The sequence below is a fragment of the Arachis stenosperma genome, chromosome 5 (genome assembly GCF_014773155.1).
Source record: "Arachis stenosperma cultivar V10309 chromosome 5, arast.V10309.gnm1.PFL2, whole genome shotgun sequence".
In the NCBI taxonomy this organism is placed as follows: Eukaryota; Viridiplantae; Streptophyta; class Magnoliopsida; order Fabales; family Fabaceae; genus Arachis; species Arachis stenosperma.
Window position 1 is genome coordinate 119938109 of NC_080381.1, and position 12991 is coordinate 119951099.

A 12991-nucleotide genomic window follows, 5' to 3' on the forward strand; every position below is an offset into this window, starting at 1 on the left:
ATGGAATTTAAATATTGTAAAGTTGTAAACCTTAATATTTTGTGTTATTAGTCATTATAAGATTATAGGTTAATGTTTTATATTTAAAATGTATAAGACTTTAGACTAATGCATAATATTATGTTATTTGTATTGATTTAAATATTTGGTATTATTAGATAATATTAGTATTGACTATGGTTATGCTTTAATTTTAGAAAAGGATTGGTTCTTGTTATATTTTTTAAATGAATTTTACTATGTGAATTGTGAAATAATGGTTGGAGATAAAGTGATTTTTACATGCTAAAAACCCGATTTTTATCCAATTTTCACCCGGCCTAAAAGTACATAGGTTTTATCAGGTCTAGGATCGGATTAGGGTCTAAAAATTAAGTCCGGTCTATATTTTGGATCGGGTCTGGATTAAGCTAAACCTGGTGTGGCCCAGTCTATGTACACCCCTATGTGTAAGGGTGTAACAGTGTAATTTGACCGAAAGAAAAAAGGCATCACTATTGATTTTAAAGTAAAATTCTAAATGAATTTCATTTTTTTAGTGGTCAGTGGTCACTTTTTATTTTTTATGTTGGGTTGAGAATGATGTTTTTTAGAATTATAGATTGTTGGAGTGTTACTCTCAAATGTGGCACCAATTAATTTGGAGTACAGAAATTGGATTCTTCAATTTTTTTAGTACAAAAATCGAATTCTCCGATTTGAGAGATACATAAATTGAACCCTTCGATTTTTCTACTTCAAAAAAAACTATATATTTAAAGTACAGCAATTGGATCCAATAATTTATATACCTTTCACATTTTTGAAAAACACTCAAAATTACCATATTAAAAAATATCACCCATCTCACATCCACCCAAAAAAAATTAGCCATAAGTGGTCACTTTAATACTATTTTTCATAATTACCATGTTGGTCCAAACTTGCACACAGTAAAACAAATCAGTCCCCAAGCAAAAGGCATCACTATTGATTTGTCTCAGGAAGTCATGATGTGTAAGTTTAGGGATCAACTAGTTAGTTAAGGAAAATTGTAGACTAAAATTGACCACTCAAAGAAAGATTTGGAGTCTCAGTCTTGATTTTAAGGTTCGTTCTTGTGTTTGTCCTCATCAACAGTGACTGAATCAGAGTAACAGTGGATAGAGAAAAAGACATGATGTCTCAAGTCAAGCACATAACTTATTTTCCAGGAATAAACAAAACGCTCAGTCCATGTGTATATCAATAATTTTAACTTAGTAGCTCACCTTACTTTTTGAAAAGTAAAAACGAAAACATGATCACTTGTGGTTAACTATTGCACAGCCAATACAGCTCCATTAGCTCCATCAATTCCTAAACTCGGTTCCAAGTATCCATTTCAGCTTACAACAAAAATGATGTTTCTCTACCTCTTGGCTATCAAGCTATGGTGTCCAGATGATAGAGAATCTTAGGCAAAATAGTTGCCTAATGTTGTTCTATTAGAAAAATAAAGTCAGAATGTCCTCTAAAAGACAGCAAACCTATAAATTTAATTTATACAATCAAAACTATGGAGTAATATTAAACATTTAAACCCTTTCTTTCTACAATACAATTGATTAAACATTTCTAACTGTGCCCAGAACAATTATGTTCAATATTACAACAACAACATATCTGTGCCTTCATACACAGCAAACTTTCCCAGGGTGAATACAGTACCAGTTTTAACACCTTGGTTTAAGTTGTAGCATTAGCAGCAGTTAGTTCTCCACCTTAGTTTGGCTCTTCAAATTTGCATGCACACAGCAGCGCCAAAATTACTCCTCTGAACTGCAAAAGATCACTTTTAAGTCCTGATGCAGGACACAAAAGTCCGCAACGGCATAATAACCGCCATTGGGACAATAAGTTATGTCTCCTAGAAAATACCTAAGTTACCATGGAAGAATGGTTAACATTACTTGACTACATTCAAGTATTCCCACCATCAGAGCTGCTACAAGCTTGATTTGGAAGGCTAGCATTGCCAAAATCTCCATCCAAGCTCATCTGTTGTACTTCTTGGGGAGAAAGAATCTTGATACAGCGTACACAATTAACAAACTCCCTGAAATATCATGTTACATACAATTAATCTATTAAAAGAGAACAATTCGGGATGTTGGGAATTACAGTATAAAGTTAAACGTGTGCAGCTGTCATTGTGTCACTGGCATTCAGGAATAACTCGAAAATACAAAATGCACTTTAACCCTTTTTTTTAAAAAATAACTTGCACTTTGTCCTAATTTTCATGTTGTTGACATCTTGAAGAAAATAAAAAAATCAGGTAGTAGAGTTATTTGTTAGCAAGCATATCCCTCTGAATTATCATATGCCATCATACATTGGATATTTTCACACAGAGGGAGATGCATCTATCCTAAAAACAACACCTTCCAGTTCATAGACTAACATGACCAACAAAAATGGTTATTGACATTTTCTAGCCAGCTAGGAACATGCTCAAAGATAGGCAAAGATAAAAGAAAATTATAGACTTACTCCCAAGGGTCGTCTCCCACTAGTAGAACATCATTTTCATGATCTACATAGACAAGTTTCCAGCCTATCCTGTGTCGATCCTCCAGCTGGCCCTCTATGCCAAATCTGCGAGCTAGATCATGTTTAAGCTCCTCATAATCTGAATACCGAGTGATGTCTATGGACCTTCCGACAGCTCCTCGTTTATAAACCTACAAGGATATAGTTTACATAGAGCTCATTTAGAGTAGAATAATTAATTATACAGGCACATGAAGAAGCACATGTCCACCATCGAGGACTAGACAGACCAAAATGGCAACATAGTTAAATATATACCTTGGTATATGTCCTCATACGCTGAAACTGTGGTGCTGGCAATGGCGGTGGTGGTGGTGGTGGAGCCCATCCACCCCTATTCAAGAAGCTACTATCATCTATTGTTGAATCAATAGAATTAAAGGTCATATCAGGGACTCCAAATGTTTGTGAGACCATTGAAGATGAAAGTTCCTGCTGAGCATCTCTGTTATTTTCGTAGTTCCCAAGCATACCTCCTGAAGAGAAATTATTCGACATATCCTTCCCCATCCCCACTGTGCCTTTGGGTAAAAGAGAATCTGGATTCAATGGCATTCCCATTTGGTTATCAACATTATTGCCATATGGAACATTACTCCTAGTATCTGCCTGAACTTCCCCATCCTGACTGTTGTCTCTAAACAACATAGACTGTGGATTGTAAGACATCGGGTTGTTATTCTGATGCATGTGAGCATCACTCTGAGATAGGCAAACTGAAGTTGTCGAAGATGATGTATCCAAATAATCTGTTTGAGCAGCAGCACCATTCAAGTATGTCTGATGAACCAAACTTCCTTGATTCTGATTTTTGGAGATGTTTAAAGAAGGCTTGACTTCAGACTTGGGCTGTAAATCTTTTACCATGTTTGCACCTGATGACATGGTTTCTAAAGCACCTGAACTCAATAATGTTGCAGTAGATTGAGCCATGTCATCAGCAGTTATTGAGCTTCTATGTAACCGGGAATTTATCAATAATGGAACTGCACTGGCAGAGTTATTTGTAGAAGGTGAGGTGGAGCAAGATGGAACATCATCAGTAATTACAGATTGTCCAGCTACAGCTGCTCCATTCAGTATGCCACTGCCAGCAGCAGAGAGCTGGTTTGGTGAAGGGGTAGGGGGAAGTGCCATTTGACCAGACATCTCAGGCAGCAAGCCAGATTGTTGCTGAGGCTTTGGCTGCTGAGGCAAATGAGAGATATGTATATTGCTCCGACCATTAGCCTTTGTCATTTGATTTGTGATCGCATTACTCTCTGGGAGTGAATTTTGAAGTACCGGAGGAATTTCAAGCACTTGACCAGGAGGGACTAACCTAGAGAAGCTCTGTGCTGCATCTAACAGTTGCCTCTGCTGATCTTGGATTTGAGCAAGTTGAGAAGGCTGCTGCAGCGCAGATGGTTGTGCTAAGAGTGTTTGCTGTTGCTGTTGAAGCTTTTGTAACAATTGAAGCTGAATCTGATTATCAGACATCTGTAACTGTTGAACATGGTCAGGTATAGTAGATGGGACCATAGTTTGTTGCTGATTCTGACCCATAATTGTCTGTTGCTGTTGCTGCTGCTGTGGAGGGTTCTGAAGGACACTTCGATTGAATTGGTGATTTTGAATGGATGATTGTTGCTGTTGAAGAATATTGTTTGTTTGGACAAGATTCTGGGGATGCAAGATCTGGGCCTGAACTTGACTCTGTGGAAGAGTTTGACTTCCTAAGTTCTGCCTAGATTGTTGAGAGATATCACCCAACTGTTGCTGCGGCTGCATCACTGTTCCCAAGTTGACAGATGTTGACGGTAGCTTCTGAAGATGATCAAGTTGTTGTGCAGTCTGAAGTAGCCTCTGAGTGTTGAAGGCTACATTGTTAGGCTGAGGAATTTGTGAAGAAGAAAACCCCAGCTGACGGGAAATATCTGCACCAGGAAGATTTTGCAAAACAGATCCAGGCAATGATGGTACATAATTAGGCTGCATTGAGTTAGCAAGACTAGGATTTTGCTGCATGTTCATCCATTGAACTAAGCTCATGCCAGGTAGGCCTTGAGGATCCTTCATGCACATATCATCACCAAGCCAAGGCATTGTCCGCTTGAAAAGATTATCGAAATCAGATGGATCATCATCTGCAAGGTGAACTTAAAATTTGTCAAAAGCATATAGCAAAGAATTCTTGAGAGAAAAAATCCAATATATTTTATTTTTCGGAACTAGAATGCAAATAATAAATAGTAGAATTATTTACCAGGCATTCCTGGTTGTCTTGGTCTCTTGGCCCTGAAGAACGGGGGAGGGCAGATGAAAAAAGGAGCAGTCACTGGTTCAATTTCCCAAAGTGAAACCCTGCTACGCTTTTCCCCAGCAGTTGACTCATCCCAACCAACCTGACCAATCATATGTGAGTCGGTAAACACTGTTTACAACTTGTGCAGGTCCATCAATTGATAGATTGGAAAATTTACAATGTTGAATTAGAAAAGCAGAATAGATATTATACCTGCAAATTACGCCATTGTGAATTTTTCCATCTCACAGGATCTAGATCACTGATTCCTGTAATTGTACCCATATACCTGAAATACAATGGAAATAATTAGAATTTATTTTAACAATATCCATTAAGACATCCCCAAGTATGATATCTATTCCCCACCAAATATCTCATTTCAAAAAATGCTACAAAGTGGTACTAGAAATCAATAAACACTTCAGGAAGCAACTAAGTTACAAGCCAAGCTTAATACATCTTCCAATTACAATAATCAACCACACATGCTTACTTCATAAAGGCATTATTTTGATCATTCACAATTTTGAGAAATTATGTTTACAATACATGGTATGCTGTTATACTGGTTTATTTGATGTTGCTGATGTTAACTCTTAAGTATAGGAGTGTATGTAATGTGAATTGGACTCTTGAGCAGGTGTGGTTTTTAGCACTCTCACTAATGATAGTTTACTACCTGTATGAGCAAGTCTGCGGTTCTGATGCAAATTACACTACCAGAAGTTGTTTTGGGTGTTCTTATGAATCTTTGACAGCAATGCCGAACAGGATTGATGGGAATCATGTTTCGTATGCTGCTATAGGCATACAGGGTGTTCTTAGGTGTTGGAGTCTTGTCTTAGGCATATACTTTTGGCTTAGACTGCTACATCATTTATCCATCTGAAGCGTGTTTGTTTCTGCCCATTCCTATTGGGTGATTTTTAGGTTCTATTATATATACCCCGAAAAAAAAAGTTTCCAATACATGGACTCAAACTGATGCACCTTCTAGTTCCTGAGTCTTCGGTTTCAAACATCATTCGGAAACGCATTCCAGGTGATATTTGATGGCTGTACACTGCCTTGTAGTACTTGGCTAAAGGAATAACAAACTCTGAAGGACTAGCCCTGCAAATGAAAGAAAGATTTTGAGTTCAAGACTTTATAATTGAGAACAGAAGTTCATTAAACAATTAGTTGATCCATGCCTCTGTAATTGAACAAACATACAAGAACTAATAAATTAGCATAAAGAAAAGTAAAGATACTCACCTAGGATTGTAAAAGACAGTAAAGGGACTATTATTTGCAGCAGCATGAGCAGCTGCCGCAAGAATCCCAATATGCATACTATCACTTGACAATACCGAGGATGATATGTTGGCTGGTTGCCTGTTAGCTCGCCTGATGCCCAAAAGAAGCTGCTGCTTTTCATCTCTGCCGGAACATTTAAAAGAGAAGGAAAGATAGTCAAAATGCAGGTCATTTGCTGAAGTGAGTTGAAGCTTTGAAACATTGATTTTCAATATATTTCAAGACAGTTTTGAAAACTTCCACTCAAGCACCAAACAGCACAGCAATGATCAATTTATTACCCTCACCGTATAAATAAAACAGAGTCTCCAGCAAAGAGCCTCTTTCCACTGACAAATAGACTCCATCCAGTTGTAAGCAAGTGGCGTTTTGGTTGCCCTGGTTAATGTGAGGACCATAATGAATAAATAAAAAGATCTTCAGCAAGTTTCCAATAATTTCGCTGTTTCAAATTATATACAGGACTGCACATTACGCATACCTCGATATATATGACGGAAAGTCCAAACATTATCATGCAAATCCCTAGCCACAAGTTCTTGTGCAGGAGGTTGCATAGAATAATCCTATTTGAAAACATGGAAAAGATCAAAGCCTGAAAATTTTATTCAACTGCCTGAAATAGTAATTACGCTTACAAGAGGAGGGAATATTTTCTCTGCTGCTCGGCGAGGCACAGAGAAACCTCCATGTGTGCTTGTATCACTAGCTGTCAGCTGTTTGCAGAAAAACTCAGGCTGTGCCTTGTTTGACTTGAGAGCAAGATCTGATCTTAATAAAGCTTCCTTATCATACTGCATGGATCATGTCAACAAATAAGTGAGGTTTCCAAAAAAATAAAATAAAATAAAATTTGAAACATGCATATTTATGTTTCAAGTTTTTAAGGTCTTTCTCCTTTGGTTTCCAACACATATCTGCCATGTTTGACACATAGTCCACATTAAATGTGTGAAACTCTCCCAGTTCGAAGCCAAACTGCATTTTTCACCATTTTCCAAGGAATTAGCTCCCTCAGTTAAAAAACCCAATCCCCATTGGTTCAAACCTTTTCTCTTTACAATCAGACTCCAAATTAATAAAAAACTTCGTATCATATAAATTGATGTTTGGCATATCATATTGTTATAGAATTATAAAGCATTTGAGACATTCCAAAATGATGCTTACAGAAGGCACAGGTTGAAGTGTCATCTGAGCATAAACTTCATCGGTTTCTGGGTCAGCCTGCCAAAAAAAAATCCCCAAAAATGAACATACAATCAAAATAAGAGAATTCCAGACCTTCCATATTGATCTTCGGTTCAAAACTAATACAAAAGCCAAACCAAACCAAAAAAGAAAACATCCATACATGCAAAGTAACACTGTGAAGGAGACACAACAACTTGGATGGAAGATTAGGATAGTTAGGAATCTGTCCATCCACATCTTTCTTCAAAGACGCTGCGACCTGAACCAAACCAAAAAAAAAATAAAAAAAATATTCAAATCAAATAAATAAACAATTAAAGGCTTGCTTTGATTATAGCTTATTCTGGATTCAAAATCCAACTCCATAATCGAAAAGCTTAACAGTTTTTTCAGCATGTTAGAGAAGTTGGTTAGGGTAGTTAAGTTAGAGTTGACCTGCTCACTGTGTCCTTGAGGGAAGTAGAAGACGTGTGTTCCCGCCGGCGGAAGGTTCACCAACGGCCCCGCACACGCTTGCCATAGCTCCGGGTTGATGCTCTTCTTCTCTGCACTCGCCACGTGTCCACCATTCAGTTAGTCCAAACAAATTCAAACCAAAAAAAAAAAGAAAAAAAACACACTTTTCTTTTCGCAAAAGCCTTAGAGGAAAATATAAGAACAACATCATTATCGAAATAATATGAAAGAAATAAGACCAAAAATTGAAAGGAAAAAAAAAACACTGTGACCGGTTTTTTCGGAGTCCTCAATTTTTTCAGCTGTGATATTTTATAGAGAGAGCGAGAGAGGCGACCTTCGGGGTTAGGTACGGCGACGACGGCGGCAGGTTCAGGCTGCGTCTTCATCGGAGATAGCTTGCCGGCGAGAAGAGTGTGTATGTATTTTATAAGTTATTATTATTATTATTATTCATCTCAGCAGAAGAGTATGCAGAAGAGGAATGTGCAGAAGCTTTTCTCAGATCAGGTAAAATAATAATAAAAAAATTAAAGCAAATAAAAATAGAAAATGATTTTTGGTTGTGAGAGAGAGAGAGAGAGGTTGCAAAAAAGAGGAAGAAGAGGAGAGTTCTGACTTTAGAGAGAGAGAGAGAGAGAGAGAGAGAGAGAGAGAGAGAGAGAGAGAGAGAGAGAGAGAGAGAGAGACGGTTTTGGTGTTTGCTTAGGAGGAGGAGGAGGTGGTGGTGGTGGTGGTGGTGATGGGCGGTGTGTCTGGGTTGTGTTCCCTTTGCCTTGCTACAATGCAGAGACACACATCTGTTTTCTTTCTTATTTTCTTTTTTTCTCTCTCCCTCTCTCTTCTGCAAATGGGACTCACTGAACTAATGGAATAGGTGATTAGACACACACGCCTTGTTGACTTGAGTTGTTTTCCCCTTAAACCAAAAACCCATAATAAAATAATCAGCAGTGCTAGAGGTTAGCACTTTTTTCAGATTTTGGGTCAATAAACAACCACTATTTAGAAAGGAACCAGTAACAGAGGTGAAATTTTATGATGTGCGTGTATGATATTTGAGAAAGAATAATATTTATTGGCTAAATGATGACTAAGTTTGATTAAAACTGTTAGTTGCTGACACTTTTTGTAAAGAAATGAACCGGTTATTTTTTTAATTTTTAATAAATTAAAATAAAACTAATTTTTTTATAACAATAATAATTAAATTAATTGTTATTAAATTTGGTCAAATTGATTAATTTACATAATTTATTAGATCAAAGTTTTTTTTGTTTTTTTTAAACAAAAATTAGGGATATATTTATCTTTTTTATCAAAAAATTTAAACATAATTCAATTTAAATTGTGTAAATCGATCGGATCAAATCGGGTCTAATAATTATAATACGGACAATTAAATTTATTATTGTTGCTATAATAAACCGATTTTATTCTGATTTATTAAAAAAAATTATTAATCGATTTAATAAAAATATCCAATAATATTATGATACATGTAAACATCTTTAAAAAAATACATTTTTAATGTCTTTATCAAAATGGTTTCCAAATAATTAATGTATAAATGAGTTAATGAGTTACAATTAATTGTACTAATTTTTTTAATAAACATATCTTTTAAAGAATTTTAGATTTAAAAATAAGTTTTTATTCTTTATAAATTATTAAAAATTATTTCTTAAGATAAATTAATTCTTTTATCACTCTAAAAAAATTAATATCTCCTATAATAATATGCTTTAGAATTTAATTATTTTATAATAAAATTTATTAAAAATTTATTTATCTAATATACATATTAAAAATTTAATTAAAAGTGGAATAGTAATTAATTTATTTGATAAGAGTAATTTTTAGAAAATTTTAAAGAATAAAAATTTATTAAAGACTAAAATATTTGACATAAAATTCTCTAAATATCAATTTAAATATTTACTATAATTTTTAATAAAAAAAATATATATTATTAAATATAACATGCACTATATAACAACTCCGATAAGCAAGTATATCTAACAATTACTTTTAAAAGAAGAGTAAATTAAAGATGTGCTACATATACCATAAATTAGAGATGTGTCATAGATCGATATAGTATTTAAAATGATAAGAATATGCTAAGATATTCTTTTATTTCTAAAACAACCGGAATTTAATTTATATGTATATGTATATGTATATTATTAATAAGGTAAAATAAGTTAATATTGCCAAACACTGCATTTTAAAAGAAAAGTATTAATTGATAACTCACATAAATCTTCTCGAATTCTTATTAAATTTCAATAGTGTAAAATTATTTCGTTGTGGCACAGAAATATTATTTGCATTAAAATAATTTTTAAATAAATTTATTTGAATTTAATTTTGATAATTAATAGTATAAAAAAATTATATTATCATTCAATTTCGCTAAAGATTTTATAAGTAATAGATTTGCAAAAGAAAACTTATTTTTGCTAATATGATAATATATAATTTAATTTTTCAATAGTATATATAAAATATTTTTGTTTATATTTGAGTAATGCTAGCATGTGAAATATTTTTTTTATAAAGAATAATTTTTTAAAAAAAAAATACATAATATTATTTATAGCAATATCAAGTAAATCTCAGTTAATTCACAAATAAATTAAAATTAGTTCAGATTTTAATAAGCGGTAAAAAATTCATTCACTAAACAAAACACATCGAATTCATTTTTAAATACAAATGAACCTCAAATAAATTAATAAATGAACTAAAATTATTTAATAATAATACAAAAAATAATCAGAACTAATAAAAATATTAGCAAAATATTAATATTATCGGTAATGATGATAACAGAAGAAAAAAATAACGAAAAAGTCGAAAAAAGAGAAAAAAATGTGCGCACACAAATTTAAAATATTTGGTTAAACTTTGTAAATTTAATACTATAATTTAATTTTAAATTAACACCTTTAATATGAACACAATGGATATAAAATATTTTGTACATAATTAATACCCCAATTAAACATTTCAATGAAATCACCATATATTATCTAACGTTAGTGCAAATACATATTTCACAAAAAAAAAAAAAAACAACAACAACAACCATAACAAAACAACGCATAAAATTATATGCATTAACTATTCAATTCGTCTACTTAAAATTGGCTATTGTAAAAAATGATTTGTGATTTGAGAATCAATAATGCTCCCCATTCAACTTCTATTAGCAATTAAGTTTAACTAAGTCATTTATATACATATGTGCATTTTTTTTTTTGCGCTTTTATTACCTCTTTTTTTTCTAAATTCGTAGACACAGGTTCTTCTTTTTTTTTGCTCTTCTTCTCTTCTTTCTCATTTTTTTTCTTCTCCTTTTTCTTTTCTGATGATGCTGCGTTTTTTCTTCTTCTTTTTTTTTGTTATCTTTATCTTTCGTTATCGTCATCTTCAATAATTTTGAATGGAATTGAATCTAATGCAATTGAATAAAGTGATAATGAATAATTTTATCATTCTTTGCTAAAATCAGTGTTGTTTTTGAATTTGAATTTAAATTGAATGTAGGAGGTTCTAAGTTTATAGGATGCACAATTTTCGGTTCATTTGTTATTTTGCACAATAGTGTTGTTATAATAATATTTCGGTTCATTTGCAATTCAGGTGTGGTGTCAATGAACAATTTGTCCTAATGGTTGGGATGACTTTCAAGACGAATTGAATGGAATAAAATGAAATCTAATACAATTGAATAAAGTGATAATAAATAATTTTATTCTTCTTTGCTAAAAAAAACTCAATCATCAATAAAAACACATCAAATTCATTTTTTGACCCAAATGAACATGAATTAAACTAAGAAATGAACTGAAATTACTTAAAAAATAAAATATTTGATCAATACTTATCAGCAGCATCAAGTGAACCTCAATTAACACACAAATAAACCGAAGTTGGTTCAAATTTGAAGAAGCATTCAAAAAAGTTTAATTACCAACAAAAATATATCAAATTCATTTCTGAATCCAAATGAACCTCAATTAAACTAAAAATGAACCAAAATTATTTAAGAAATAAAAAAATTAGTCAATACTTATTAGCAGTATCAAGTGAACCTCAATTAAGATACAAATGAACCGAAATTAGTTCAGATTTGAATAAGCAGTCAAAAAGACTCAATCATCAACAAAAACACATTGATTTATTTTTTGATCCAAATGAACCTCAATTAAACTAAGGAATGAACTGAAATTACTTAAGGAATAAAAAAATTGGACAATACTTATCAGTAGTATCAAGTGAATCTCAATTAATGCACAAATGAAAAGAAATTAGTTTAGATTTGAACAAATAGTCAAAAGACTCAATCATCAACAAAACACATCGAATTTATTTTTGAATCCAAATGAACTTCAAATAAAATAAGAAATAAACCAAAATTATTTAATGATGTCATAAGAGAAAATTAGAACCAATAAAGATATTAGCAAAATATTAGTGTTGTTAGTGATGACGATAACAAAAGAAAAAGATAATGAAAAAGGAAAAGAAGAAAAAAAGATGCAACATTAGGAAAGAAGAAGAACCTGCATGCGGAAATTTAAAAGAAGAAAAAGAAGAACATTTTTCCATATTAGAACGCGAAGAGTAACGCGGGGGATTTTGAGCGCATGTACATGCTCTTTTAGTGAAAATAGTTTTGTTGGTGTTGGACTTGCTTGATTGAACCTGGATGTATAACATACGAATAAAGTTATTTTGAATGTGTCTTTCTTTTAAGATTTTGATTAGGGGTGGCAATGGGTAAGATAGGATCGGGTTTGGAGCCAACCCTAACCCTACCTACGGATTGGGATTTTTATATAAACTCAACCATATTCTACTCGCGGGTTGAGAATATTCCAACCCTAATCCTATCCGCTCTTAACCAACGGATACTCGACTCTACCTGCGAATTACAAAAAAAATGTAATATTATTATGTAACTCGATGATAATTTAAAATAGAACTAACTTTTATGTAAAAAAAGTATTAAATTATCAATTAATGATCTTCTTTTAGTTCTTTTGCATTTAGTGAGAAGTTTTTGATTCAACATCCACTTGAAATATATTTTTATATATAACACACACACACACACACACACATATATATATAGGGTACAGGTTGGTTGGGTAGGGTTAAAACTCAATT

General features: G+C 32.8%; 1 protein-coding gene across 4 annotated transcripts; it reads right to left on the reverse strand.

Annotated features, from left to right (window-relative positions):
• Positions 1 to 1511: 1511 nt before the first annotated feature.
• LOC130979137 (auxin response factor 19-like) lies at positions 1512 to 8690 on the reverse strand. Of its 4 annotated transcripts, none has more exons than XM_057902500.1 (15): positions 8148 to 8690; positions 7790 to 7899; positions 7515 to 7613; positions 7331 to 7387; positions 6799 to 6954; positions 6642 to 6726; positions 6448 to 6538; positions 6119 to 6283; positions 5852 to 5974; positions 5072 to 5147; positions 4820 to 4958; positions 2833 to 4700; positions 2515 to 2705; positions 1932 to 2077; positions 1512 to 1800 (listed from the first exon to the last, which is right to left on the reverse strand). In XM_057902500.1, the coding sequence occupies exons 1-14, from the start codon at positions 8197 to 8199 to the stop codon at positions 1942 to 1944; spliced, it is 3348 nt and encodes a 1115-aa protein (XP_057758483.1). In that variant the 5' UTR covers positions 8200 to 8690; the 3' UTR covers positions 1512 to 1800; positions 1932 to 1941. The 4 variants fall into 4 exon arrangements, with proteins under 4 accessions (XP_057758483.1, XP_057758482.1, XP_057758481.1 ...); XM_057902499.1 differs by having other exon boundaries at positions 1909 to 2077; XM_057902498.1 differs by having other exon boundaries at positions 1900 to 2077.
• Between the last annotated feature and the right edge of the window lie 4301 nt (positions 8691 to 12991).